The sequence below is a fragment of the Exophiala dermatitidis genome, assembly GCF_000230625.1.
Source record: "Exophiala dermatitidis NIH/UT8656 unplaced genomic scaffold supercont1.2, whole genome shotgun sequence".
NCBI lineage: Eukaryota > Fungi > Ascomycota > Eurotiomycetes > Chaetothyriales > Herpotrichiellaceae > Exophiala > Exophiala dermatitidis.
In genome coordinates, this window is record NW_008751647.1 from 3172865 (window position 1) to 3196504 (window position 23640).

The 23640-nt window shown below is 51.4% G+C and overlaps 7 protein-coding genes and 2 non-coding genes across 9 annotated transcripts; 3 read left to right on the forward strand and 6 right to left on the reverse strand.

Moving 5' to 3' along the window:
• Positions 1 to 24: 24 nt before the first annotated feature.
• On the reverse strand, positions 25 to 1872 carry HMPREF1120_02612 (catechol dioxygenase). Its single transcript, XM_009156656.1, has 4 exons — positions 1165 to 1872; positions 872 to 1110; positions 617 to 810; positions 25 to 561 (listed from the first exon to the last, which is right to left on the reverse strand). The coding sequence occupies exons 1-4, from the start codon at positions 1428 to 1430 to the stop codon at positions 319 to 321; spliced, it is 942 nt and encodes a 313-aa protein (XP_009154904.1). The 5' UTR covers positions 1431 to 1872; the 3' UTR covers positions 25 to 318.
• A 2642-nt stretch (positions 1873 to 4514) lies between these two features.
• HMPREF1120_02613 (ribosomal RNA small subunit methyltransferase F) lies at positions 4515 to 7042 on the reverse strand. The gene has a single exon (XM_009156657.1). It carries the CDS (start codon positions 6840 to 6842, stop codon positions 4689 to 4691), a length of 2154 nt encoding a protein of 717 aa, XP_009154905.1. The 5' UTR covers positions 6843 to 7042; the 3' UTR covers positions 4515 to 4688.
• A 1061-nt stretch (positions 7043 to 8103) lies between these two features.
• Positions 8104 to 10421, forward strand: HMPREF1120_02614 (uncharacterized protein; the record flags this gene model as incomplete). The annotated part of the gene is made up of 7 exons (XM_009156658.1): positions 8104 to 8198; positions 8327 to 8588; positions 8652 to 9030; positions 9160 to 9265; positions 9320 to 9374; positions 9439 to 9917; positions 9971 to 10421. 7 exons carry the CDS (start codon positions 8104 to 8106, stop codon positions 10419 to 10421), a joined length of 1827 nt encoding a protein of 608 aa, XP_009154906.1.
• Positions 10422 to 10922: 501 nt separating this feature from the next.
• Positions 10923 to 13220, reverse strand: HMPREF1120_02615 (uncharacterized protein). The gene has a single exon (XM_009156659.1). The coding sequence runs from the start codon at positions 12536 to 12538 to the stop codon at positions 11210 to 11212; it is 1329 nt and encodes a 442-aa protein (XP_009154907.1). The 5' UTR covers positions 12539 to 13220; the 3' UTR covers positions 10923 to 11209.
• Positions 13221 to 13668: 448 nt separating this feature from the next.
• On the forward strand, positions 13669 to 14238 carry HMPREF1120_02616 (uncharacterized protein; the record flags this gene model as incomplete). The annotated part of the gene is made up of 1 exon (XM_009156660.1): positions 13669 to 14238. The coding sequence occupies one exon, from the start codon at positions 13669 to 13671 to the stop codon at positions 14236 to 14238; it is 570 nt and encodes a 189-aa protein (XP_009154908.1).
• An 853-nt stretch (positions 14239 to 15091) lies between these two features.
• On the forward strand, positions 15092 to 16875 carry HMPREF1120_02617 (MFS transporter, FHS family, glucose/mannose:H+ symporter; the record flags this gene model as incomplete). The annotated part of the gene is made up of 5 exons (XM_009156661.1): positions 15092 to 15436; positions 15494 to 15508; positions 15573 to 15974; positions 16061 to 16244; positions 16376 to 16875. 5 exons carry the CDS (start codon positions 15092 to 15094, stop codon positions 16873 to 16875), a joined length of 1446 nt encoding a protein of 481 aa, XP_009154909.1.
• A 481-nt stretch (positions 16876 to 17356) lies between these two features.
• On the reverse strand, positions 17357 to 17452 carry HMPREF1120_09301. Its single transcript has one exon. It is a non-coding gene; the product is annotated as a tRNA-Ala (tRNA).
• Positions 17453 to 18259: 807 nt separating this feature from the next.
• On the reverse strand, positions 18260 to 18375 carry HMPREF1120_09274. The gene has a single exon (XR_634393.1). It is a non-coding gene; the product is annotated as a 5S ribosomal RNA (ribosomal RNA).
• A 1460-nt stretch (positions 18376 to 19835) lies between these two features.
• Positions 19836 to 23629, reverse strand: HMPREF1120_02618 (uncharacterized protein). The gene has a single exon (XM_009156662.1). The coding sequence runs from the start codon at positions 23169 to 23171 to the stop codon at positions 20226 to 20228; it is 2946 nt and encodes a 981-aa protein (XP_009154910.1). The 5' UTR covers positions 23172 to 23629; the 3' UTR covers positions 19836 to 20225.
• Positions 23630 to 23640: the final 11 nt, after the last annotated feature.

Below are 23640 nucleotides of genomic sequence, written 5' to 3' on the forward strand. Positions count from 1 at the left end.
AGCAATCCCCGGTTTTGTGGGATACGACGGAGCAAAGACGGCCTAGAGCGCCCTTTGACTATTTCAGACTAGACGCCCCCGTGCCTCGGTTCGTGTTTTGTGCTTCCGCTGGCACCAATTGGAGTCTACAGATTTTTAAGCTTCAAGTTGCGTTCAATACCTAGGTACAAAGCAGCATTCAAGATTCATTCCATTCATTTCAATTACCAGCAAACTTGAACAACGGCTCGCTTAAAGCTCGACACTTCATAACCCATCACCTCCGGCACCACAAGACTACATCCAACAGATATACAAACAGAAATCGTGACTTGCCAGCTAGAACCCTTGGCCGGTTTGTACAGTCACCAAGCCGTTCTCAGGGCCAGATTCGCCCTTGGCGCTGATGGGCGCCATGTTGATGTCGTAATGGAGCTCCAACTGCGCTTTGTCGTCGCCCTTTCGTGGCACAAAATCCACGATAAGCGAATCCTTGACCGCAAAAACGGAGTCGTTGTCCAGGTACTTGCTTTTCTTGTCGAAGATCTGCGTGGTAATGGGTTTGTAGCCTTCGACCAAGACCTGTGTGACCTGGAATCAGCCATTGCGGCATATCACAAAACATGGCAGTACTCACAATCAGGTGTATATGGGCCGGCCGATACGGGTGTCGGTCCATCAGCTGCAGTAACTTGCCAGCCGGGCCGTCAAATGGCACCGGGTATGGTGTAGGTCTGATGCAGTAGAAAGCGTATCTCCCCTCCTCGTCCGTGATAAACCTGCCGCGTAGGTTCCTATCGACCTGATTTGGATCTTGCTGTTCATACAAGCCTAGGAAAATGGTCAGCCGACCCGGGACCTGGGTCATGCGGTTGGAGGGCCTGAGACACACCGTTGGTGGAACACTCCCACACATCGATAGCTGCATTGGCCAAAGGCTTCTTGCTGACCGCATCGAATACCTGGCCATACATATATACAGGTTCGGCGTCGTCTGGGGGATTGAATGAAATCGTCTCGCCGTTCTTTCGGATTGGATGGTCTGTTCTGTAAAAGGGGCCCAGGATCGCGCTCTGCGTGGCCAGGTCGGTGGCTTCTGAAGCTTTCTTATAGGTAATCTCATCCACAAGCCTGAAGTGGCAGAGTCAGCAACGTTCAGGCCGCCAGACTGAACGACCAACTCACGATTCCAGACCGACCACATCACACACAAGTTGACCTTCGTTCCTCTTGTCATCGCTCATCTGCCCGGCCCAGTTGATCAGTTTTACCCCCTCCATCCATTCATCCACTGTTAACTCGATCTCTCGAGCGAAGTCGTGTAGGTGTCTGATTAAGGCGGTCATCACTTCGCGCATCCGCGGTGAAGTGTTGGGCCCCATGGCGTCAATGACGCGCTGAGTAAAGGTGGGATCGAAGCGCGAAGCGCCTGACGATGTGTTGCCGTTCATGTCGGATGGGAGAGCTCGGATTGACGGATAGACAAGCAATGCTGACAGGTTCTTCTGTAGAAAGTATAGACATCAACTCCGGCCTGGGAAAGTATTCAGAGGTGGGAAGCAATACTTTTAAATGGCTGAGGACGTGGAGTCCGACGGAGGGCCTCATCCGCAAGGCTTCATAATCTACTAACGGAACGTGCATAAGGTAAGCGGACTTGAAGGTCACCCCACACCTTCAAGTTGGGCATTTCGTCGCCCGCCATGGAGCAGGCAAAACGTTACAGCGCAACAGGGCCGGTACTAGTGGTGAAAGCACATGGAGAGGTGCGGAACTCGGGGGACTGGAGACTGGAATCTGGAGGTCTGGGACTGTATTTGCTGAGAATCAAGCCCCCAAAAGCCACCAAGTCCCCGCGCCGAAAGCCTGCATCGGATCGTGCATCGCTACCAGTACCACCAATAAAATACAGTGTAGTAGTACTAATTAATCGCTAATCGGCTGGTCCAGGGTTGGTGTGATCACGTGGCCCACCGTTGTGCCCACCTATTGTAGGTACCAGTAAAGCTCCCGCGGTCAAACTCAGGCTGACGATTAAAATAACTTGAAGCTGGGAGCCACAAGTCTACCAAACTGCGGGCTGACCCCGAAGCTGCCATCAGTTGCGCCCCGTTTCAGTGGCCTGAGGCTCTCTCGGCAATCGGAAACGTCCCTCGGGTACGTTCAACAGCACTTCACTCTCGGTTGAGTAGTTGTATACAAACTGCTCCTTTATTGACCACGCGTGTGACGCTGTCCATGTCTGTGGTAACTTTAGTGTGCCGCTGATCGACCAGTACATGGAAGATATTTAGCAATCCCGGGGATTTCCCACTCGGGGCGTACTACCAGTCTGCGGCCAACATCATGTCCATCCCTTGGACAGGCCAAGTTTTCTGATCTTCTCAGAACAAGATATCACAAGTTAACTCGATTGGTGTTTCGAGCGCAGACACAGCATCTCCCCGTTTAGCAGAGATGCCGAGACCTGTCTTTGTTGCAATTACAACACCGTCCCTGACATTTTTCTCGAGGCATCCGCTGCGAAGCTCTCTTTGATGACTTCCCTACCTACAGAGACGGGGCCACACAGTCCCGGGGTTTGTTCGGTGCGTTGTTGGACACAATAATGACTGCAAGGAGGAGCTGGTGGCAGGATGCACGGCTCTACTACAGCCACTGGTGGTCCCCAGATCTATCCATTTGATACAGGTAATGGAGCAGTGACACAAATTGGCTGCGTCTGCTTGCCCTTTTTGGTCGCTCCATACCCAAGGTACTGCAGGTCCCGATATTGCATTGCTTTCAAATCCCTTGCATGATTGCTGTATTCACCCAGGCCGAGATTTGCTGCAGAACCACGAGCGAGGACTTATCCCAATGACCATGAAGTCTCCTGTCACGATGTCTTGTACAGCATATTCATCCCGCCAACTGCCAGTCCAGACGACTATCCGGCTATGCACCCTCCCGCGCTCCTCGTGGCACAAACGTCACCGAGTCTAATGCTGTGTGACTGAATCTGGCAATTACTTCGTTGTCTCGTGCGGTACAGAGTTGACTCCCCCACTACCAGTGCCCAACTATCCGTCTCTGGTATATTCGGAGTTCATTATACCATTTTGCTGGCCGTTGTCCTCCCCTTCTATGAAAAGGACTCTGTTTCCTATTCTCCTCATTCTCCTACTCCCCCATCGTCTGAGATCAACACTTAATGGCAGTCTACAGGTTTCTCAGCACACGGTACAGGTACAGAAGACATGAAGCAGGTACTATTTACCTGGTCACGGTTGCAGTCCGAGAGCCGGTCATGTCTTGAGGGGGTTTCTCAGAAACCTCCGTCCACTTTGTCTTCTTCATCTTCGTTAGCGACCACGATAAGCCCCGGTCCAGACCTCGCTTTGAGTCAAACATCTCGAACTGTACCTCCGCCGCGACCGCCGCGACCAAAGACGTCGCTGCCGAATTTGCGACCAACAATCATCTTGTCGCCCCTGACCATTCCGCCGCACGTCTACGAATATTGTCTTTCACGCACAACAGCAACGCCGAGCTATACCAGCTCTCATTCTCCACATTCAGCATTATCCTGCCCAGACAGCCCGCACAAAAGGTCATTCGACAGGTATAGATCCAATCCGAGTCCAATTGGGCACTCGATCCAAGTGGAAGCGAGAGCGAGTGACAACTGTCCACAGCCAAGCCACTGCTGCTCTCCGGCTTTGTCCCAAGATGCACCCCTGATATCTCCCATACCTTCTCTATCGCACGTCCCAGTCCATATTCGGCACCACCACGCACAGCGAGACACGATACCCGATCCGGACCCTACGAGCTCTCTTCACAGATGCAAGAGGACGGTGGCCAATGCATCCGCAATCACTCGCTGGCCCTGTCCAGCTGACGACAACAATAACAACAACAACAACAAGAATGGCGGCGACTGGGCAGCCGTGACGGGCAACCCGGAAGTTGTCTCACCGGAGAAACGAGTCGTTAGGCCGGAACCAAGGAATACGCATCATCATCATCATCCTCCTTCTGCAACGTGGTGGCGCTGCCCTCTGGACCTCGACCTTGAACACAAACATGGTACTGGGACAGATACCCTCGCGACCTCTCCAACAATGACAGATACAGATTCCCCGAATCATGGCTCCCATTCCCGTTTCCTGCCTCACGGGACGCCGTGGGTCGTGGTCCGATACCGCCGGCTTCTCTGGATAGTCGGGACAATTGTCATTGTGGTCGTTGCCACGACGGCCATCACGGCGGGCGTGGTATGGCGGTTGACTTTGCGTAAGTGCTATTTATCCTGCTTGACTGTGGGATTACTACCAAGGTGAACAAACAAGAACTAACCGATTTCTTTACTTCTAGTACGATGAGTCGACGTACTACGCTAGACCCTTGGTTCAACGCGACATGGGGCGCGTTTGCACCTCCACGAGAAACTTGAGAAAGTCGCTCCCAATACCTAGGAGTAGGACAAGAAATGCAAAAATGCAAAAATGCAAAAGTCGAGCATTAGAAAGACCAAGCTATAAGAAATCAAGCGGCGGCAAGCGACCGACGGCATAACCATCGCAGTAAAGACTAGAAACAGCATGACTTGTTACCCATGTGCAGTGGAATATAATGTTCTCATTATTACTCCAACTATGAGATAGTACTCTTTCCCGGCCTGTCAGTGCCTTGAGCCGGTTGAGGCATAGACGGTCGGCAACCTCTTACTTTGAATCTTTCGATTTGCTGCCGGTCGCCATCTTCTCCTTCTTCTTATGTTTCTTCTTGTCTCCTCCACTGGCAGTCGATTTTTCCTTTTGTTTTGGGTCCACTCCATTTTTCTGGCTCTTCTCTTCTTTTGGACCATTGACAGCCACCGCTTTCTTACGATCGGCGACTCTAGGATCCAGGCCTCGAGCCTTCAACCATTTCTTCTCTGAACGCTCAATAATCTCCTTGTCCTCTTCGTCATTGAACCCTCCGAAATCATCAGCTTCCTTCTCTCCATCTTCCACACCATTAGCCCCCGCCTTAGCGTCTCCATTTATACGCGCGGTTTTCGGCTCGGCGTCAGCGGCATCGCCACCGTTCGCCGACCCAACGTTCTTGGGCATGGGCCCGATCTTCTTCAACTTGGCGACGAAAAAACCGTCGACGTTTTCGCGATGCGGGAAATACCGTCTGGTCAGGGACATTTTGTCATCAAACTTCTTGTTCATGTAACTTTTGAAGCCCTCGGAGCCGAAATTGCCGAGACCGGTATCGACAATCTTGACGTTTGGCCGCTTCCTGAGCACATATTGGACGACGGCCTCGTTCTCCTCAACCGTCACCGAACAGGTCGAGTAGACAATATAGCCGCCCGTCTTGCTGCTGTGGTCCGTGGAATCAATGGCAGCCAAGAGCAGCTGTTTCTGCATGTGCGGCAGGGCCAAGAAATCCCGTTCATTCTTGGATGTCTTGACGCTGGGATCTTTGCCGATGACACCCGTGCCCGAACAAGGGGCGTCAAGCAGGACTCGGTCAAAGCCACCCAGAACCTTCGGGAACGCCTTTTGCGCGTCGTAGTTGCAGACAATGGTGTTCTTGCATCCCAGACGGTGAATGTTGCCGATTAGACCCTTTGCTCGCTGCTTGTTGGCATCATTGGCGAAGACGACGCCTGTATTGCGCATCAGAGCTGAAATGTACGTGGTTTTCCCGCCGGGAGCAGCGGCCATGTCGAGAATCCTCTCGTTCGGTTGCGGCGCCAGCGCCATGACGGGTAGGAAAGATGATGCCGCTTGTAGGATGTAGTGGCCGGCGAGATACTCCGGCGTGGCACCCAGGGGCACAGGTGCTTCAAAGACCTGGAGACCGACCTTGGACCACTTGCCTACTGGTTCTAGGACAACACCGCGGTTAATCAAGGCCTGGGCCAGGGTTCGACGGTTGGTCCGTAGAGTGTTGGTTCGCAAAACCACCGGTCGAGGCGTCTCGTTGGCCTCGAAGAAGGCGAAGGCCTCTGCTGGCGTGAAGAGCGAAAACAGTTTCTCCGCGAGGTATGGGGTGTAGCCGTAGTAGACGCAGATATCTGACAGCAATTGATCAATGTATTCGGTCCGTGATTTTGTTTTGTCTGCCAACTGGGAGAAGTTGCCCAGGATGCGAATGGTTTCTGTCATGCGATTCCGTATCATCGCTAGATCTGGCGCCAGACCATGTCCCACTTGTCCGGGGCCGGCCACGGAATCTAATACCCCTTCATCTTTGGCAATGTTTGTCTGCAAAGCCGCATCCTCCAACTCTTGCTGCGCCTCGGCCTCCACTTGGGCTTGTTGTTGATCGAGCTTTCGAGACAGTCCTTCAATATTGGCTGCGGTCAACTGGGCTTCCGCGTCCGAGTCATCCTCATCTTCGGAGAACATGCGTCTAGGCTGTTCATCAGGGTCGGAGTCAAATACAGAGTCATCTGAAACGTCCTCTTGGTCCAAGTCAGCTTGGTCGATTTCATCATCCTCCATGTCCGACGAGGAAATTTCGTCCAACGGCATGTCAACGGCGTCGTCGTCCTCATCGATTTCCTCCTCATCGTCACCCTGCTCCTCTGTCTGTAAAATGGGCATAGCTGGGGGTACCGTGATTTGGGCATCTTTGTTCACTAGTCTCTGCTTTTTCTTCTCTTTTTTGCCCGCCTTGGCCTCGTTCTTCGGCGGCTGCTCGCTGCGGATGGCACGATCGAGTTTCACCAGCTTCTTGGGGCCATGTTCATCCGACCTCCGTCGTTTCTTCGCAGGTTCCTTGGGGCCGTCGAGGTTCGACTTTCGCTTCAGGTTGATGCCGAGTTCCTCTAGGGTTGCGGGAGGGCCCTGCTTTTTCATGCGCCGACCTGGACCCATTGTGCCCAGGATTTGCCGGTAGGAAGTGAGGGAAAGAGTTGATTGAGGTTTGGACTCTTGCCGTTATTGCAACGTTGGTCAGGACCTCAGGCGTACCTCAGGCTACGAAACCAAAACCGTCTTGAATGGACGGGATGAAGGATTGCCCGCTCGTGGCAGCGGCAGTGGCAGTGGCAGTGGCAGTCGGGCTCAAAATTTCTGGACTCCACGGAAAAATTGTTGTCGATAGTTTCGCACCCGCTGGCCGGGATCGCCGATGCGGAGATCTAGCCCGGTAAGTTGTAGTGCGGTGGCTAGTGCAGTCTACAAGTCACTTTTTTAGGCTACTACAACACTGGATAGAGGCACTAAACAAAGCTAAGGCGTTTTAATATCATGTTTCAGTCGATACAGGTTTCGCACCTTCAGGTGCACTCAACCTCCAAAACCTTCCAAGCTTTGCAGAACTGCCGTGATTGATTGCGACTGAGGTTCCTCCTGGTCGATGGGTTGGCAACTCACTCTCAATGGTACCAGGTCACCCTGACCTCCCAGGTGTGGCAATGGGTTATTGACTGGTGATCTCGAAGACGTCTCCCGAAGCCAGAATGCCTGGCCTAGGGGACACCCGTGCAGCTGGTGCTTGCAGATGTCGGGGCCCGAGGGGTCCAGCACCGGCACAAACTGTAAAGGACCATGCTGGCTGTTTGATTCATAGGTACCTTAAGGTAGCCTGGGGCATACATTTATACCCGGGTACCTAGTCCATGCTTTATTAGCATCCCAGCCGGTGGGCTGCCAAACTCTAGTGGACGCAACGGCACTGGGCACGGTACTGGACCCTGTGTATCATTACCGGACCTGGCCTCTTCAAGCCTGTGGCCCATGCAGGGTCTAGATGCGCCGGTTGCCGCCAGCTCGACATCTGCGAGTCCGGAATTACAATCCAGCAACAATCTTGCCCCCATCCAACACCGCGGATCTTTCATCACAACCCTCAACAGGAGGCATCTCGCCCTCGCCCTCGCCCTCGCCTTTGGAACGGCGTCACTGCCCACCGACCTAGGAAGGTACATAGCACACAAGATAGAAATCGTATCACACTTTTCTACACCCGGGTTGTGGCCTCCTGCTCTCTCTTCCCTCTTCATTTCATGCATGTCTACTAGAGCCTTGTGTTGTCTGCTGTGCCGCAGTATGGTCTCGCCGACTCATGCCGCTACTTCACCTCATGTTGACGGCACTCTTTCCATGCACGATGCCTTGAACAGTTCCCCCAGTCATGATCACAGTCACTCTCAAACAGGTTCATTATCTGCTGACCCTCGAAAGTATGTTTCACACGCTTGTGAAGCCTGTCGCTCCAGAAGATCAAAGGTCTGTCTCGCATACACCTGTTACAACTTGTGGCCGAAATCTGATTTCATTCAGTGCGATGGCAAACTGCCAGTCTGTTCGACCTGCCAGAAAAGGCGGACAGCATGCACTTACTCAGCAGTGGATAGACGGAGGGGCAAGCTCAAGAAGCACGAAACGGACGCTCTGGTCCAGCAGGTCGAAACTTTGCAGGGGATTTTATCTGCTTTGCAGATTTCCCCCGAGGAAGATGCCTTGGAGTTGTTGAAGAAAATCCGCCGCCATGAATCATCCCTTGTTGACTTCTGGTCTGCATCGGGGAGGCCGTCCCCGGTCAGCGAAACCCTGGCGGACTATCGCAGATCGCAGGAAAGGGATACGAAGCCCGTGGATCAACATCCTCATGCTTCAGTAAGTCCTGGTGGATCTACCATCCTCGTCTTCAGCCATGGCCTAACATCACCTGGCTTACAGACACCTCAAATATACACTCCCGACAATTTGCCACCCCTAGAAATGGTCAGGCTGGGTATTGCAGCTTATTATAACTGTTGCTTTACCTTGTTCTACCTTTTCCAGGAGCAGCATATCAATGAACTGGTCCGACACATGTACCAATCCGAAGAGCCAGTGGACACTGCGACCCTATGTGAAGTTTGTGCTCTGGCTGCCGTGGGAAGTCAGTACGACGCAGACCACGTTCCACAGCCTGTCATGGAAGCTTTCTACAGGACAGCATCCGTGTATATGCATGACTGTGTCGAGGCCCACTATCTGCGCGGCATGAGAATGCTTCTCTGCCTCAGCATCTATTCATTCATGACAAAAAGGAGCAGTGCTCGTCTTTCCGTTGGTGCGTTCTTGTCCCTGTTCCCCTGATCCTCTTATGCCTTTATTGGTTCAATCATGTGCCCTGTTGATATTCAAAGACATTGGATGAGGAGCATATCACCAAATTACATAGCGGCTAATCGTATCATAGCATCCGGGATACAAATAGCCCGATGGGCACGCCTACATCGACAAGTCACTTCCCATGACTTGCACCTATGGAGACGAGTCTACCGAACTTTGGTATTTATGGAATGGTAAGCAGGAGCTCTGCCATCCTCGGCGATAGTTTGCTCACGGGACTACCACAGTTGGCTCGCTTCGAGCCTTGGCTACCAATTCGATCTCACCGAAGAGGAGTTGAATGTAAGCTTCACTCGGGCTAACGAGTAGCTCATCTCCATGATAGCACAAACTGACCGTTTCTTAGTTCGCACAGTTGGAAATTGCGGAGCCAGTGCCCTCGCTAGAGAATGCAATTCAGGCTCAAATGAGCGCGGTGGGCATTCTCATGGCAAATATCCTACGGGACGTGTACCGGTCGAGTTCTGCTGTTTTCTTAATCGTGGAGAAACACGCGCATATCCTAGACGACTGGCGACGATCACTTCCGGGGTATATGCAGCTTTCGGCTATACTGGATTCGTCCTCGGAAAACTTGGAAGAGAAACATCGACGGTCTCTAGTGCTCGTGCATATCATGGGTTATGGGGCTCAGATTCTGCTACAACGTCGCCTGCTTGTGGCCATGGCGGAATGCAAAATGAACAAACGCTGGACCCTGGACGGCTCCCGAGAAGAAGGTGCTGCTGTCCATCAAGAGTGCGTCACTGCTGCTGTGACTTGCGTTCAGCTTCTCGAATTTCTGAGCTATACAGGGAACATGCTCCGGCGATGCTGGTTATGCATGTAAGTGTTTTTCCATCCGAGCATTAGGTGCCTTGCTAACTTCACGGATTCAGTGGACACGCCTTCAGTGCATGTAGCGTCCTTCTGTTCGAAGCAGCACAATCTCTCCTACACGGTCTTTGGACTGGAGTAGAAGACACCCTCGCACATTCACAAAAGTGCATTCACGTCCTCCAAGATTGCAGCGTCGCCGACCATGTGGCCAAAACAATGGTGGATATCGTCCATCCGCTACACGAGGAACTCGTCACCCTCTCCAAAACCGACTCATGGCAAACTCGTCGAAGTGGTATCTACGACTTGTTGCAGAATCCTCACCCGGAGCATAGTCCGGATCACGCTACGGATCACTCGACCATTGACAGTCAACCCGTTCACCCTGTTGCAATTCCGGCCATGCAGAAGGCGATTGATGTCCTTGGAAACCCTTTTGCACATCCTCGAAGGCTTAATATCGACAGCTTTTCCCCTGCCGACCCAGACGTTCCTAGCTGGTGGAACTGAGTCTCATGGAGCTCAGCCCACGTATAAAGGCGGGCTTTTATTTATCGCTCAAGAGCTTCCAAGTACAGCTACCGGCTAGAAGGAGGAGGTACTCAAAACCACGCCTTATTCAACCCACGCGTACCCCGGAAGCATGACATGGCCAAATGACCGCCGGAGGAGACAACGTTGTAACATCAACATCCACCCGAGCACTCCTCCTTCGCACAATGCTATTGCTATGCTATGTCCACGCCGATCGACGCAGCCAAAGTTGCTGGATTTGCGAGGTCAATAGGATGGTTGGTCCACCAACGAGTTGAGCACAATGCAAATATAAGCATGAATGTAATTGCACAGATCAGCATCTGGGCAGCATAAATCATTACTATGCATAATGCATACACAGCCGGGACGATCGGTGTCACCATTGCGGTCGAGTTAGTCCGGTTTGGCCTTTCGCTCGAACCCGGCGGAAATGAAGCAGCTATTGCACGATTGTCAACTGTGACTCGACACGCCGGCAAATGTTAAGATACGGAAGACCAGTCAACGATAGCTGCAGGAGCTAGCAAGGTTGGATGAAATGTACAAGGACCGTGTGTTCGGAGGGCAAAGTTGGCTTCTCCCTCGCTATGTGGGTTGCGCTTGGGCAATGGACAGCGGGTAGGGCAGTATCTACAGTATCTACAATGCCGCCGGCTCTTCAACATGCTGCTCAGCGGGTTTGCAAACAATGTACACTTGCCCGCGTTGCATTGTCACAATCGAAAATCAAATTCCATCAAGATCAATGCCCTGCAGTCCAATCAAGGCATCGAATCATCCCTCAACTTTCTGATGGCCGCCACAACTCTCTGCGTGTCCCACTCTTGAGCTAAAGCGGTATTCAAAACGTCAAACTCACTTTCCGGCGCCATGCCTCCTGGAGCTGGGGGTCGCTTGTCAAGATTCGTCGGGAAGGGATAACCTTCAGCAACCGCGGCCAAGATGGCCTTGAGGCGTTCGTCGGCGTCAGCCTCTCCCTCACTAGACTGTCCACTTCCACTTCCACTTCCAGCCTGAGACAACAGCTCCTTCCTTAAGGCCATAATATCATCCCAGCACCTTTCGATAATCTTGAGGGTGTCGACGCTCTCCATCGCCCTACCAAAAGCACTACTAACCTGCAACAAATTCGCACTCCTCTGGACATCCGTTGTCAAATTCTCGCCCGCAGCATGGACGAGCGCGGGGTTGAAAAACACGGCATCGCCCATTTTCAGCGCGACACTGACCCAATTCTTATCAAAATAGTCCTGAAACTCAGGCAGTCGATACGTCATGTACCCCTGTTCAAACTGTTGAGAGAACGGCAAGAACCGCGTCGGCCCGCTCTCGAGAATCATGTCGGAATGCGCCACGGCGCCCTGCAGCGTCAAGAATTGGCTTGCGACCTGTGCGGCTTTGGGAAACCGTGCACAGGACTCGGCGGTCTGGAAGCCCAGGTGGTAGTCTCGGTGGCTGACTTGGGGTTTGCCGCCGGGTTTGACGATGTTTACTTGCGCGGTTACTTGGTAGCTGGGGCCCAGCCAGGATTCGCAGACTCGTGAGAGCCAGGGGTTGGAGTAGTATTGGACGAAAGAGGGTGGGTCGTATTCCGCGTGCTTTTGGAACGAGTTCCAGATTCGGGCGTTTTTGCCGGATGCGGCGAAGTGGTCGCCTTTAGTGGAGGTGGTGGAGGATTGTGTTTGTTGGAGTTCGGAGGTGATGATGGTCGAGAAGACGGAGTTGGTGCGTGTTAGCAGGTCGGTGTTGGGTTCGAAGTTCCGGAGGACAACGACTCCAGGGCCGGAGAGGAGGATGTGGTTCCATTCGTCTTGGAGGTGGTCGATATCGTTACTGGTGAATGCGGTGTTCAGGTCGTAAATGGGTATGTTGGAGACTATGGTTGATGCGTGAGGGTAGAGTTTTGGGTCGGTGGTTTGGAAACAGAGTTGTTGGAAGGATGTTAGGGATGGCCGATGGGTGATGGAGTATCGTCGTCTCGGGAGAATGGAAGCCCCCGGTGAGCCATTGGTGCCGTTGGGACGGGCGTCGTGGTTGTCCTGGAGGACTGGGGCCTCGAAGGGTGATGCTGTGGTTGAGGATGGTGCCATGGTTTATTATCTGTCTGAGAAGGGCTAGATGATGCTGATATAGTGTGTGTCCAGTCACCGAGATGATGCTGCCGCTGTGATTATCGTCCAGTCTTTGTCCTTTCTGCTTTTCACGTCAGAAATTACGCTCTTCCACCGATCATCAGCATATATTCATTCATCAATCGGTCTCCCTTGTAGAGGTCCCGCGTTGTAGTCTCTTTTGTTCTGATATGCGGAGAAGTGTGAAACCGGGGTAGCAATATAAATAAATACAACGGTATATTCGCGGAACACTCCGGGGCTACAGTGTACCCGGTGGATGAGCGGATGTTCTTCCTATGCTGGAAAGCTAGCCTTTATCTTCAAAGCCTACCTATTGTACCTTTATTGGATCATCATCAGTCCTCCAACTGAGATGCGCGAGGTAAATAATGTATCATTTTAGCCTGAATATCATCTGAGCATTTCCAAAGCGCTGAAAGTAGCACAGTAGTAGTGGCTATATTGTGCCTTTGAAAAGCCCAGGGCCGATGAAAAGGCCTGGCACGTGCCACCGGGGATCGAGGCTGTAGCTACCCCAGCTCTCAACGATTATGTTGCAACGTACCCAGGTACCTGTAGCCTTTGGTGCTCGCCAAAAACAGGTGCAAAAGGCGAGAGCCCGGCCGTCTACGTTGTATTGATTCAGACTGTAGCAGATTGCAAACTGATACTGCAGTGGCATAATAATGTTACTTATTGTTGTGTCTTGTGCCCCTGAATCAGCAGAAAACGCACCATTAATCGCGACGGAAATGGTCATCCAGATTCAGGCTCGGGATCCGATTGGGCTGCTGCTTTACCCCGGACGCGACCCATGACGCGCGAATTACGTCTTTCCGTCCAACCGTTCGATTCGATTCAGGGCTCAGCTTCAAGTTTCCGGCAACTCGAACTCAGCTCCAACGGCGGTGTGATCGCGAGTATTGCTATTGCTATCGCCGCCAGTGTTGCTGGTTTCTTGTCGTGCAAACTGGTTTGGTCAGCACTGTAGTCGGCCGCCACACCTCCAGGCTCCCAACTCCAGCAAACCCGTTCTACACGTAAGGTTTACGTTGCCGAGGACTGCGGCACCTCCACGGCAGGAGGGGAAGATACAGATACCTACCATGCGTCGTTCCTTTATCACTACTCTATCTAGCGGCACAGTCCGTCGTGGGATGAGCACCAGGGCTCTTTCATCGCAACAAATTGTGTGCAACACACGTGTCCAAAGACGGTCGCTCGCAGCCGTGTCATCCGGAAACCCAGAGCAGAAAGTGCAATCCACCCAAAACGCCGAGGACAAAAGGGCGGCCCAACAGAATCGCCACAATATTGACCGACAGTCAGACGAAGTCTCAAAGTCTGGCACCGATGATGCAGTTGCGGCCCAGGCGTCTGTGGCATTCGACAAGTCCGGAGCCAGCATAGACGAGATCCGGGAAAGGTCCGGACAACAGAATGCTTGGGGCAATCCTCTTGACGCTAGCCCGGCAAACAGGAGCATCAGCGAGGGAACTGATGAAGCCAGAGGCGGTATCAAGGCCAAACAGTTTACTCCCGATAAGACCGTGTCTCGAAGTGATTCCAGGCTGAAGGGGGCCGAGCCGGGATTTGAGAAAAAGGCCTTTGCTGGTTCGACTAAGAAGGAACAGGATGATGAGCGAGGGCCCATGATCAGGCCGGGCTCGAGATAGGCGAGCAGAGCGACTGGGGCCTGCCTCTGCAGTATGATCGGGATGGTTGGTAAGCTTATCAATCATTTCATCACTTTGAACTTGTGGGGGAACGATGCTGCTGGTGCGTTAGGCGAGGTTATCAAAGGTGTCTGTTAGTGTACATTATCGGGGACGAATTTTGAGAATTGAAAACTTATCTTGCTGGCTCCGCGGGCCAGGGAGCGACAGACTCGACGGTTGTCGTTGTTGCAGGACAATATACACTGTTATATCGAGGATATGGCGGATCTCGACGATCAGCACCCTGGCTTCCCGCCCCGAGCGTGCATAGTTACAATAAGACCGATTTCATGCCCCAGACTGGGGATGACAGGGATCCTGCGAGTGTTGGTCAGCGTATGGAGTGCACTAAATCCATCACCGCCGGTCCGATTAGAGCAAGCTCGATATCTATCACACAATCGCAGTCGCCCACGCTTGATTGGCGTACATACATAATCTACCTTACTATTACCAGTAGTACTAATAAGTACGTACCTAATTGCCGGCTTAACAGGTTAGTAGATCCAAAACTCGAGCACCGTGAAGTTGACGATGGCAGTGCGAGGCTGAAAGCTTCCGATTCGTGGAAAACCCATGACTCTTTCGGACTCGGATGGCGGCACAGATCCCGCTCTGGGACAATCCGCTTCGGCAACACTTACAACATTGTAGTTAGATCTGTCCTTGCGTCGAGGCTACGACGGGCAGTCTGTCATTATTATTGATAGGCACTGCTAGTTAGTAATACTTCCTTTCATGGATTCCTCTAATTTAATTGAGGGCATTGTTCTCTGCTTTCCTTGCTGTGCGCTTGACTCCCCAAGCCACAATGTCTACGACCCAAACCATGACCAGATCGCGGCACGAGTCTCAGCCATCCGCGCCGGAGACTTTCGAACTAAGTCTCAAGGCTCCCGGCAGGTCGCTACGAGAACTGTCACGACGGGTGGTGGGAAATACTAGGCGACACGACCGCTCTTCTAGTACTTCTGATGAAGAAGACAATGCGACCACGACCACCGACTATAATGCCACGAACGATGTACCTCTGCCGTCCGAATCGGCCCATTGCACTACTGTACAAAAATGGAACAGACCAAAAGGCAACATTGCCCGGCTTGCATTTGCATGTTTTTCATTTATCATTGCCGGACTGAACGATGCTGCAGTCGGTGTATGTCTTGCTCTACAGTCCTACTATGAGAACCATGGCTGACATGATCTCTTGCAGGCTTTAATCCCATATGTGTGTTCTGCTATGTCCGCGACAGGTCTATCTCTGTCCAGCTAGCTGACATCAGTCTGGACAGCTGGAATCATACTACCACCTTAATTACACCATTGTCTCTTTGATTTTTCTGACCCCCTTCGCCGGCTACTCGGTAGCCGCCTTCACCAATGCATCCATCCATGCCAAATTCGGTCAACGCGGCATTGCAATCATGGCACCAATCTGCCACATCATTACCTACGCTGTCTTGTCCGCCCATCCGCCTTTCCCTCTCCTTGTGGTGGTCAACACCATTTCCGGGTTCGGCAACGGCCTGACCGATGCCTGTTTCTGCGCCTGGGTCGGTGTCATGGACAATGCCAACGCCGTGCAGGGGGTCATGCACTCTTGCTACTCGGTTGGCGCACTTTTGGCACCGTTGATCGCCACGTCCATGGTCGTTAACGCGGGTTTGCCCTGGTGGAATTTCTACTTTTTCATGGTACGTTGCAGGGATATTCTCCGAGCACATCAGGATTACCGCAATATGGCTGTATGCCCGCCATCTACCCATACTGACCTCCGCAGATTGGCGCTGCATTCGTCGAGCTCACCGGCCTCACCGTAAGTTTCTGGCCCAAGACCGGCGAGGTCTATCGGATCGAACATCCGCGGGAGAACGACGCCGGTGGAGGTCGGACGCGAGAAGCCTTGAAATCCAAGATTACATGGTTGTGTTCGGCCTTTTTCTTTATATACATGGGCATTGAAGGTAAGATGAGAAATGCGTCAGCAGTTCGAAAACCAGCGTTCTGGCAAATATGTGTTTCCTCCTCCCTCTTCCTCTACCCCAATATCATTGTCCACCTATCGGTGCTAACATCCCATCTCTCTCCGTCACAGTCGGTCTAGGAGGCTGGATCGTAACCTTCATGCTACGCGTCCGAGGAGCATCACCCTCTGCATCAGGATACTCAGGCACTGGGTTTTGGGCCGGCCAAGCACTAGGCCGGGCATCGTTGGGATTTGTCACCGAGCGCTTTGGCGAGCGGATCTGCATCACTGTGTATTTGGGCATCTGCCTGGCTCTCCAACTCGTCTTCTGGCTCGTGCCGCAGTACATTGTGTCGGCGGTTTCCGTGGCATTCTTGGGCTTCTTTTTGGGTCCCTTGTTCCCCGGATGCGTCATGATGGCCGCCAAGTTGTTGCCCAAACATATCCATGTCAGCGCTATTGGGTTTGGCATGGCCTTTGGCGGCACGGGCGGCACGGTGTTTCCATTTATTATTGGTGCCATTGCCGCCAGCAAGGGCGTCAAGGTGTTGCAGCCTATTATTCTGGCTCTGATCGTGGTGCTGGGTATTATATGGTTGTTGTTCCCACGGGTGAAAAAGAGAGAATGATCCGCGAAGCGGAGTAGGTTCTACAATATCTGCAAATCTTGAAGAATACAAGTATATATAGATATTATCCTACGGAGCGTAGCGAAGTCGGTTCTAGTACATAGTTGACTCACTGACCTGAGCGACTGGCATGGCATGGCATGGTATGGCATTATTGCCCGGATGCAGTGTGTAGTTATTTGAGTCAACTCAACCACCACCAACCGACGAAGTTAGTCAGTCGGTACAGTAGTAATCCCCGAAGCTTGAGCTTGAGCTTGAGCTTGCTTGCCAGAAGCTTGTTTGCCCGCTGGGTCTAGGTCACTTTCCTGTGCCACACACACAAAAAAAAGAGTAACTGACCAGACTGGAGAAATTCACATAATCATGGGGGCTCAACTTCAAGAAGTGCCTGACCACTGCAGTACACGGAACAAAAATTCAAAAAAAGTCGTCAACGACAATTCAGTCGGGTAATGAGAACAAAAAGCAAAAAAGTATATGGAAATGCAGGGAATCGAACCCCGAACCTTTTCCAATCGAGATCACAGTAATCGATTGATGCTAAGGAAACGTCATACCATTAGACCACATTCCCGACCGACCCAAGAGAAATTCTGCTGGGCCTAATTGTTGAGCTGGCAACGTGGGTTTGATTTATGAAAGTAAAAATATTTAGGTAAGCTGGTGTGGATACTTGACGGCCTGGGATAGGTGGACTTGAGTTTGGCATTCAAGTTCGTCACAGACGATTGGACCCTGGGACATAATTAAGCCGCAAAATTGCCGAAATGCACTTCCAAGGTCAGGGATGTCGCGGTCGCCGCATCCAACAGCACGACAAGATGAGATAGGTGTTCAGTGTTCAATGTTTGTTTAAGCCTCTCCGATGTCTGGCACTGTATGTTGAATGCCTTGTACAGCATATTGAATCTCCTATCAGATCATTGGTACAGTACTACTACCTAACTGTTCAGTGTGTTCTTAATGAGGCACTGCACACTCAGTTGTACCGCGACGGTGACTCTCGACATCCATCCATACGTACGTACTACTATCGGTTACCCATTCTATGATTATCATCAGAACACTACTTTGGGTACTACTGTACAATACTGCTCCAGTATGTTCATGTTCACGTTCGCATTCATCAGAGTTAAGATTCCCGAAGCGAAGCAGTCCCCTTGCGTACAGTAGGTACTGTACTACACCGTACTGTGCTCGATCCTTTGCAAAACCGACAGAGTCAAACCTCAGCTACTAGTACACCAGAGGCCATTCTCAACTATAGCAAAAAAAAAAGGATATTTGCCGTAAGAAACAATATCGTTTTCTGTTCCTCTTACCCCGGAAAAAAAAACCAAAACAAAACAACAGTGGCACGACCAAGTGATAAAAAGGCAAAAACAATCGACAGTCAGGATTCCCAAATCGTCACCGACTTTAGTACTAACTGACCGGCATTGAGCTTAAGTACCGCTGAGCGAACGGGAAGCGCTGTATTCTCAATCCTGTGGTCGATTGCGAGGGGAAATGATGTGGATTGAAAATATGTCTGTGCGTTTTGTGCGTGGTAAATGTGCGGTCGGAGCGGGATCCACTTTTCATCCACTTTTCCTCTTCGAAAAAGGGGACGTCACCAAAAAACTTGAACTCTGATAAGTTGGACCTCGGCGCGAAGTGATGTGCGCGGGATATTATTATCCGAGACGAGAGACTTGTGAGATCTACCTGGTACCTCCGGCCAACGATCATATGGATATGCATGGCAGTTGCACATACAACGTTGTCCATACTAGGTATGTCAAGATCACAAGAGTTGGAGTTCAATTCCGGCGATGCATCGCATTGCATGTCCAACACTGTTGGTTCACAATCTTTTGGGTTCATTCCATCCCATCCAATTTCGTCGTTTCGAAACTTGGCGTTATGGCTCCTAATAGGTAGGCAAGGTAGGTAGGTAAGCAGCATACGGTACATGGGAGACATGTACTTGACAAGTCAAGTCATATCATTGATCCGATTCTATCCATCTATTCATCAAAGCCACGCTTTACTTTTCAACGGTAGGCTAAGCTCGGCGACTGTACGGTACGAGGAAGAGAGAGAAGTTGTGAGAGTGAATGGAAATGGAAAGGCGATGAGAATTCATGGTATGGATCTACCCGGTATGCGGTCTCAAGAGGTGGAAAAGGGGTCCTGGACTGGAGCGGAGTGGAGGGATTGTCAGAAGAGCAGAGCATCGACTCTTTCTATCAGAGACGTTGGCAGTGGTAAGTGAGGAGCAGGAGGTACTTCTGTTTCTTGTGTACGGTACATACTGTGCCTCAGTCACTGTTCCCGTCTGGTCTTTGGGTCAGGGGCAGATAGGCCAGTCCAGTCGAGGTCTGCCTGATGAGCTTTGCTCAAGATTCATCCCGTGATAGGGAATTGATGGATGCGATGCACAAGTGCACCTGGTTGTCCATAGTGTTTCTCCTTTCCTAACCAGGAGGATGACAAGAGAAGGAATATGAAATCCATCTAATCAACGGAAACCAAAACAAGACGGTGACACACACAACTCCTGGCCTACCTACCTCAGGTGAACAAAGTGGTTACACACAGTGTCACACACTAGTGTACGTAGGTTAGGTGTCCGGGAGAGAACCAGTGAGTGTCGATTGATGGCATCGGATCCCGAGACTAAATAGCGAATAGCGACAGTAAGTGAAGCATCCCTCTTTTCTCTAAACATGTTCGGAGCATCCAGCAGCCCCAGCCTACATTGTATACAATCCATCTGCCTTCCTCCATGCCCATTTACAATCAATCCTACGTACACTACTTCTGCGCCTCCCAGAACCTTGAGTGGATTCGTGTCTTTCGAGCAGCCCGGTGCCCGCAGCGCATCGCCCACTGCTGCCGTTTGCTTATACCAATTATAGCCTTTACCATATCACTTCGTGTGTCCTATGAGGATAGTACAGGTACTTGCTGAGGTCCTTATTGGGATTATCGAGTTTGCAATTTGGAGGTGTACAATCTACAGGTCACCTAACAGCCACAGATAAGTCCATATTATATACTATACAACAGTTATATCACAAGGAAGCAATCTCTCCGCAGTATAAATATGCCATACCGCTGTGTACTGTACATTCTTAGTAATAGCAAAGTAATTGTTTACACGGAAAACCCAAAAGGTGGGAAACTTCAGCTGCATAAATGTATCAAATGATACCCGTCCACGGTGCCCTGCGAACACTGAACAGTCCGTCCCCTGTTAACACTCCGTCCTGACTTACCAGACTATCCAGACAATGGATCATTGATTGACATCTCTCTTCCCCAGTACCCCTACCCGATCCTCCTTTTCTTCGGCTGCCTGCTCAGCTCAGCTCTCTGCCGCGTAGCAGAGCTGCAATAGTAGCCCCCGTCGTTGACATTGTCGAGTTTTTTGCTGTCGCTGTTCCTGCTGGTGCTGCTGCTGCTGCTGGTGGTGCTGCTGGTGCTGCTGCTGTTGTCGCAGCTTCCGTCGCAGCTGCGCCAGTCATCGAGTTACTAGTATCAGGGGCCTTCATTGAAGATCTCGCCTTCTGTCTTTTCACACACGTCGGACACCTCCAGATAGTAACAGGGAGATCAACACTTTTAGCAGCCTTATCTTTGCCTTTCGCCTTGTTGTGACTCAGGCTCTGTTTGTTGCCAGTAGCAATGGCAACACCAGAACCAGAATTAGTACTAGTGCTCGGACCGAAAGCGGTACCACTGCCGCCTCCGACACCGCCACAAGTGGCCAGACCCTTCCCTTCGATTTGGTCCAATTTTGACGCACATCGACGATGGTATATGAGACGAGGGGTCTGGCATTTGAAATCAGCGCACATGATTGCATTCTGCAGAGGCGACTTGATCTTCTTGTGGCAATGGCCGCACACAAATGGCGGAGTGGAAGAAGTCACGTTGACTATTTCGATTTTATCACTTCCGCCCACGGTGGCTGCTGGTGTTTGTTCTGACGAAGCAGGTTTTGCAGAATCTGATAGTGATTTTGACTCGAGGAAATTTTCTCTTAGTGTTGGTGTTGCGGTACCACTTGTCCGCGGCGTTGCCGAACCCAAATCAGTGTCCGGCTCGATTTCGCGTCGTCGACCACGTCTCCTAGTCATCATGGTAAACGGTGGCACTTCTGTGGGACTGCTTTTCAAAGACTGTTTCAACGGGGAAGCAGCGGGAGGAGGAGTAGTCATGGACGTCGGTTTAGGCGAGTCTTGGAAAACAAGCTCGTTCACATCACAGACAACATTGTCGTCGATGGCATTCTGGTCCCTCAGTCTGCCGAGAAACTCGAAAAAGGTCGTGAGCAACTCGTCCTCTCCCTTCTTGATCCAGTGGCGATGCTTGCGCACAAACCGAATCAGGCTGTTAGACAAGTAGTGAGAATGTTCCAGCTGCTCTTCCATTCGATGCTTGTCCCACCGTTTCCGCAGTTCGCGCTCGTAGTCACTCCACCCTTCACGTTTGGCCGCCAGGTCTAACCTTTCCATATGCAACTGAATTTGCCAGTCATTGTCGATCTCGTCATCAGTCTCACTGCGAGGCTCTTCGCTCGGCGATACTGGTCGATGGCTGACCGAAGTATACATCGGTTCCTCTTCCTCATATTTGGACTCGAGTCGGATGGCTCGATATTTTTTGCGCTGAGGCTTCCGGAAATCTGGAACGTTTCGCACCGGAAGGACTCCTGATTTAGATTTCTTGACACCGGTAGGTGTCGGTACTGGAGATTCGACAGGCGCGCATTTCTTTAAGCTCTCTTCACCAATCCAGCTGTGGTCGCCTTCAACATAGGCTGTCAGATCAAATGGTCTAGCTGGCGCGTGCCATTCAAAATCCATGGTGTCCTTTTCCGGTTTCTTCAGAGGCTGTATCCCCGGCTCGACTTTGATTTGAATATGAGCCGAACTGGCTGTGGTAGGGTCTGGTCGTGGCCTCTGTACCGAGAAATTGTACTTTGAATGCATCGTGGATAGATGAAACTGTAGATTTTGTAGCTTAGACGTCTTCCACACCGTACATAATGGGCATCGGTAACCCTTGACTGTTGCGTTTCGGAAATCCTGTGTCTGACCTGTGAGTAGCGGAGAGAAGTTGTAACATACTTCCGGTTGATGTGTCTCGATCACCGTCGTATGTTTTACGTCCTTCTTATACCCCAACGACGGTTCTGCACCATTCGGTTTCTGGTCGCGAAACGAATCGAGATCAAGGCCATTTGTCCTAGGTCTAGTCGTTTTCTTTGGCGTGGTCGATTTTTGCCATGTCGCCAACACCTGCAGGCCGTATTTCGTCCTGTATGTTCGTCCTTCATAGAGAAAAAACACACTCAGAGGCACATCGGGATCCGGGGCTTGTGGCAGATGTGTATACCTTGCAACCACCGCACCTTGCAGGTCCTCGGCCCCCGTTTTCCTAGCATCCGGTGCAAAATGGTCACCGTCACTCTTGCCCAGGAGCGGAATTGGTGGCCATAGACTTCCATTCCGACATGGGATGATTTTGATCTCGAGAAAGTACTTGTCAGTAAAGCCCAGCATAGACCCATCCTTGATAGGAATGGAAACTTTGAGGTCATCAGCCTTTATAACAAACGGCTTATCCAGCTCGGTGTCGACAAAATATCCGTTGGATTCTGTTTCTGTCGATGTTACCCGACAGTACGTCGACTTTGTGATCAAGACGGCCTCATGACCAACTCGATTATCCCATATAGTCAAGTGACACTGGCATTTTATAGTGTCACGCTTTTGACGTTTCGCAGGTCTCGAACTCTCGTCCAAGATGTTGGTCTTGAAATTGAGCTTTTTTCGGATATTGTTAAAGTCCAAAACGAGCTCTGCTTCCGGTTCTTCATGGGCTTTTTCAAGAAGCCCACGTATGCTTCGCCGAGTAGACCTCTCGGGACGCGGCTTTGAATCCATGTTCGGAGGTGCTCTTTCACGCGCGAGGTGAGATTCTGAAGTTGTCGAATCGCCGCCGCCAAAAATCCTCCCGGTAGCACCAACACCAGCCACACTGGCAGCTGTTACTGCCTCCCCAACCGATCTGCCCCGGTCGCGCGACACAGAAAATATGCCCCCCGTGATGTCTATAGGCGGCGCTCCCACTTCACTCCGCTTTTGGTGATGGGTTAAAACCTGGTCGAGGTTCCTCTGCAAAAATAATTTCTGGCGAATCCGGGCTCGCTCTTTTGCAAAAGTAAAGTCTCCCACCAGGTGCCTGCTAAATCTCCTTTCTGATCGTGACGAGTTCAAATTGTAGTCGAGATTAAGCATGCTGGGCAGGTGGACCTGACGCGTTTCTCGGTTTGATGTTCAAGACCCATGGTCCGTGGCTGACTTCCACGCCGTGCGCGCAACGAATGATCTGGCTCGGAGCAAACAAAAGCTGGACCACCACTAATACTGGCGATGGATAAGATAGCGGTTCCAAAGAAAGGCAAACCGAGTATGACGCTCGACAGCGTGTCTTGTCTCACTGCACTCCGAGTCTGCTGTTTGACGCGTGAGGAACCTGCCTGGTGTGGTTATGAGAAACAATATGATGCGAGGTTTAAGGAGGGAGATGACTGGCCGCCATGTCAAGAGCCCAACTTGAGGCAGAAGTAAAATTATAGTGAGGATTGGAGGGTGAATAATGGCGGCGGAGAGAGTGGCTCGCTGGGTAACTGTAGGCAGTTGTAGCAAGAAGCAGGGGTTCGGGGCGTTTCCTGTCACTAACACGGGCCTACAATAATGGGGGTTG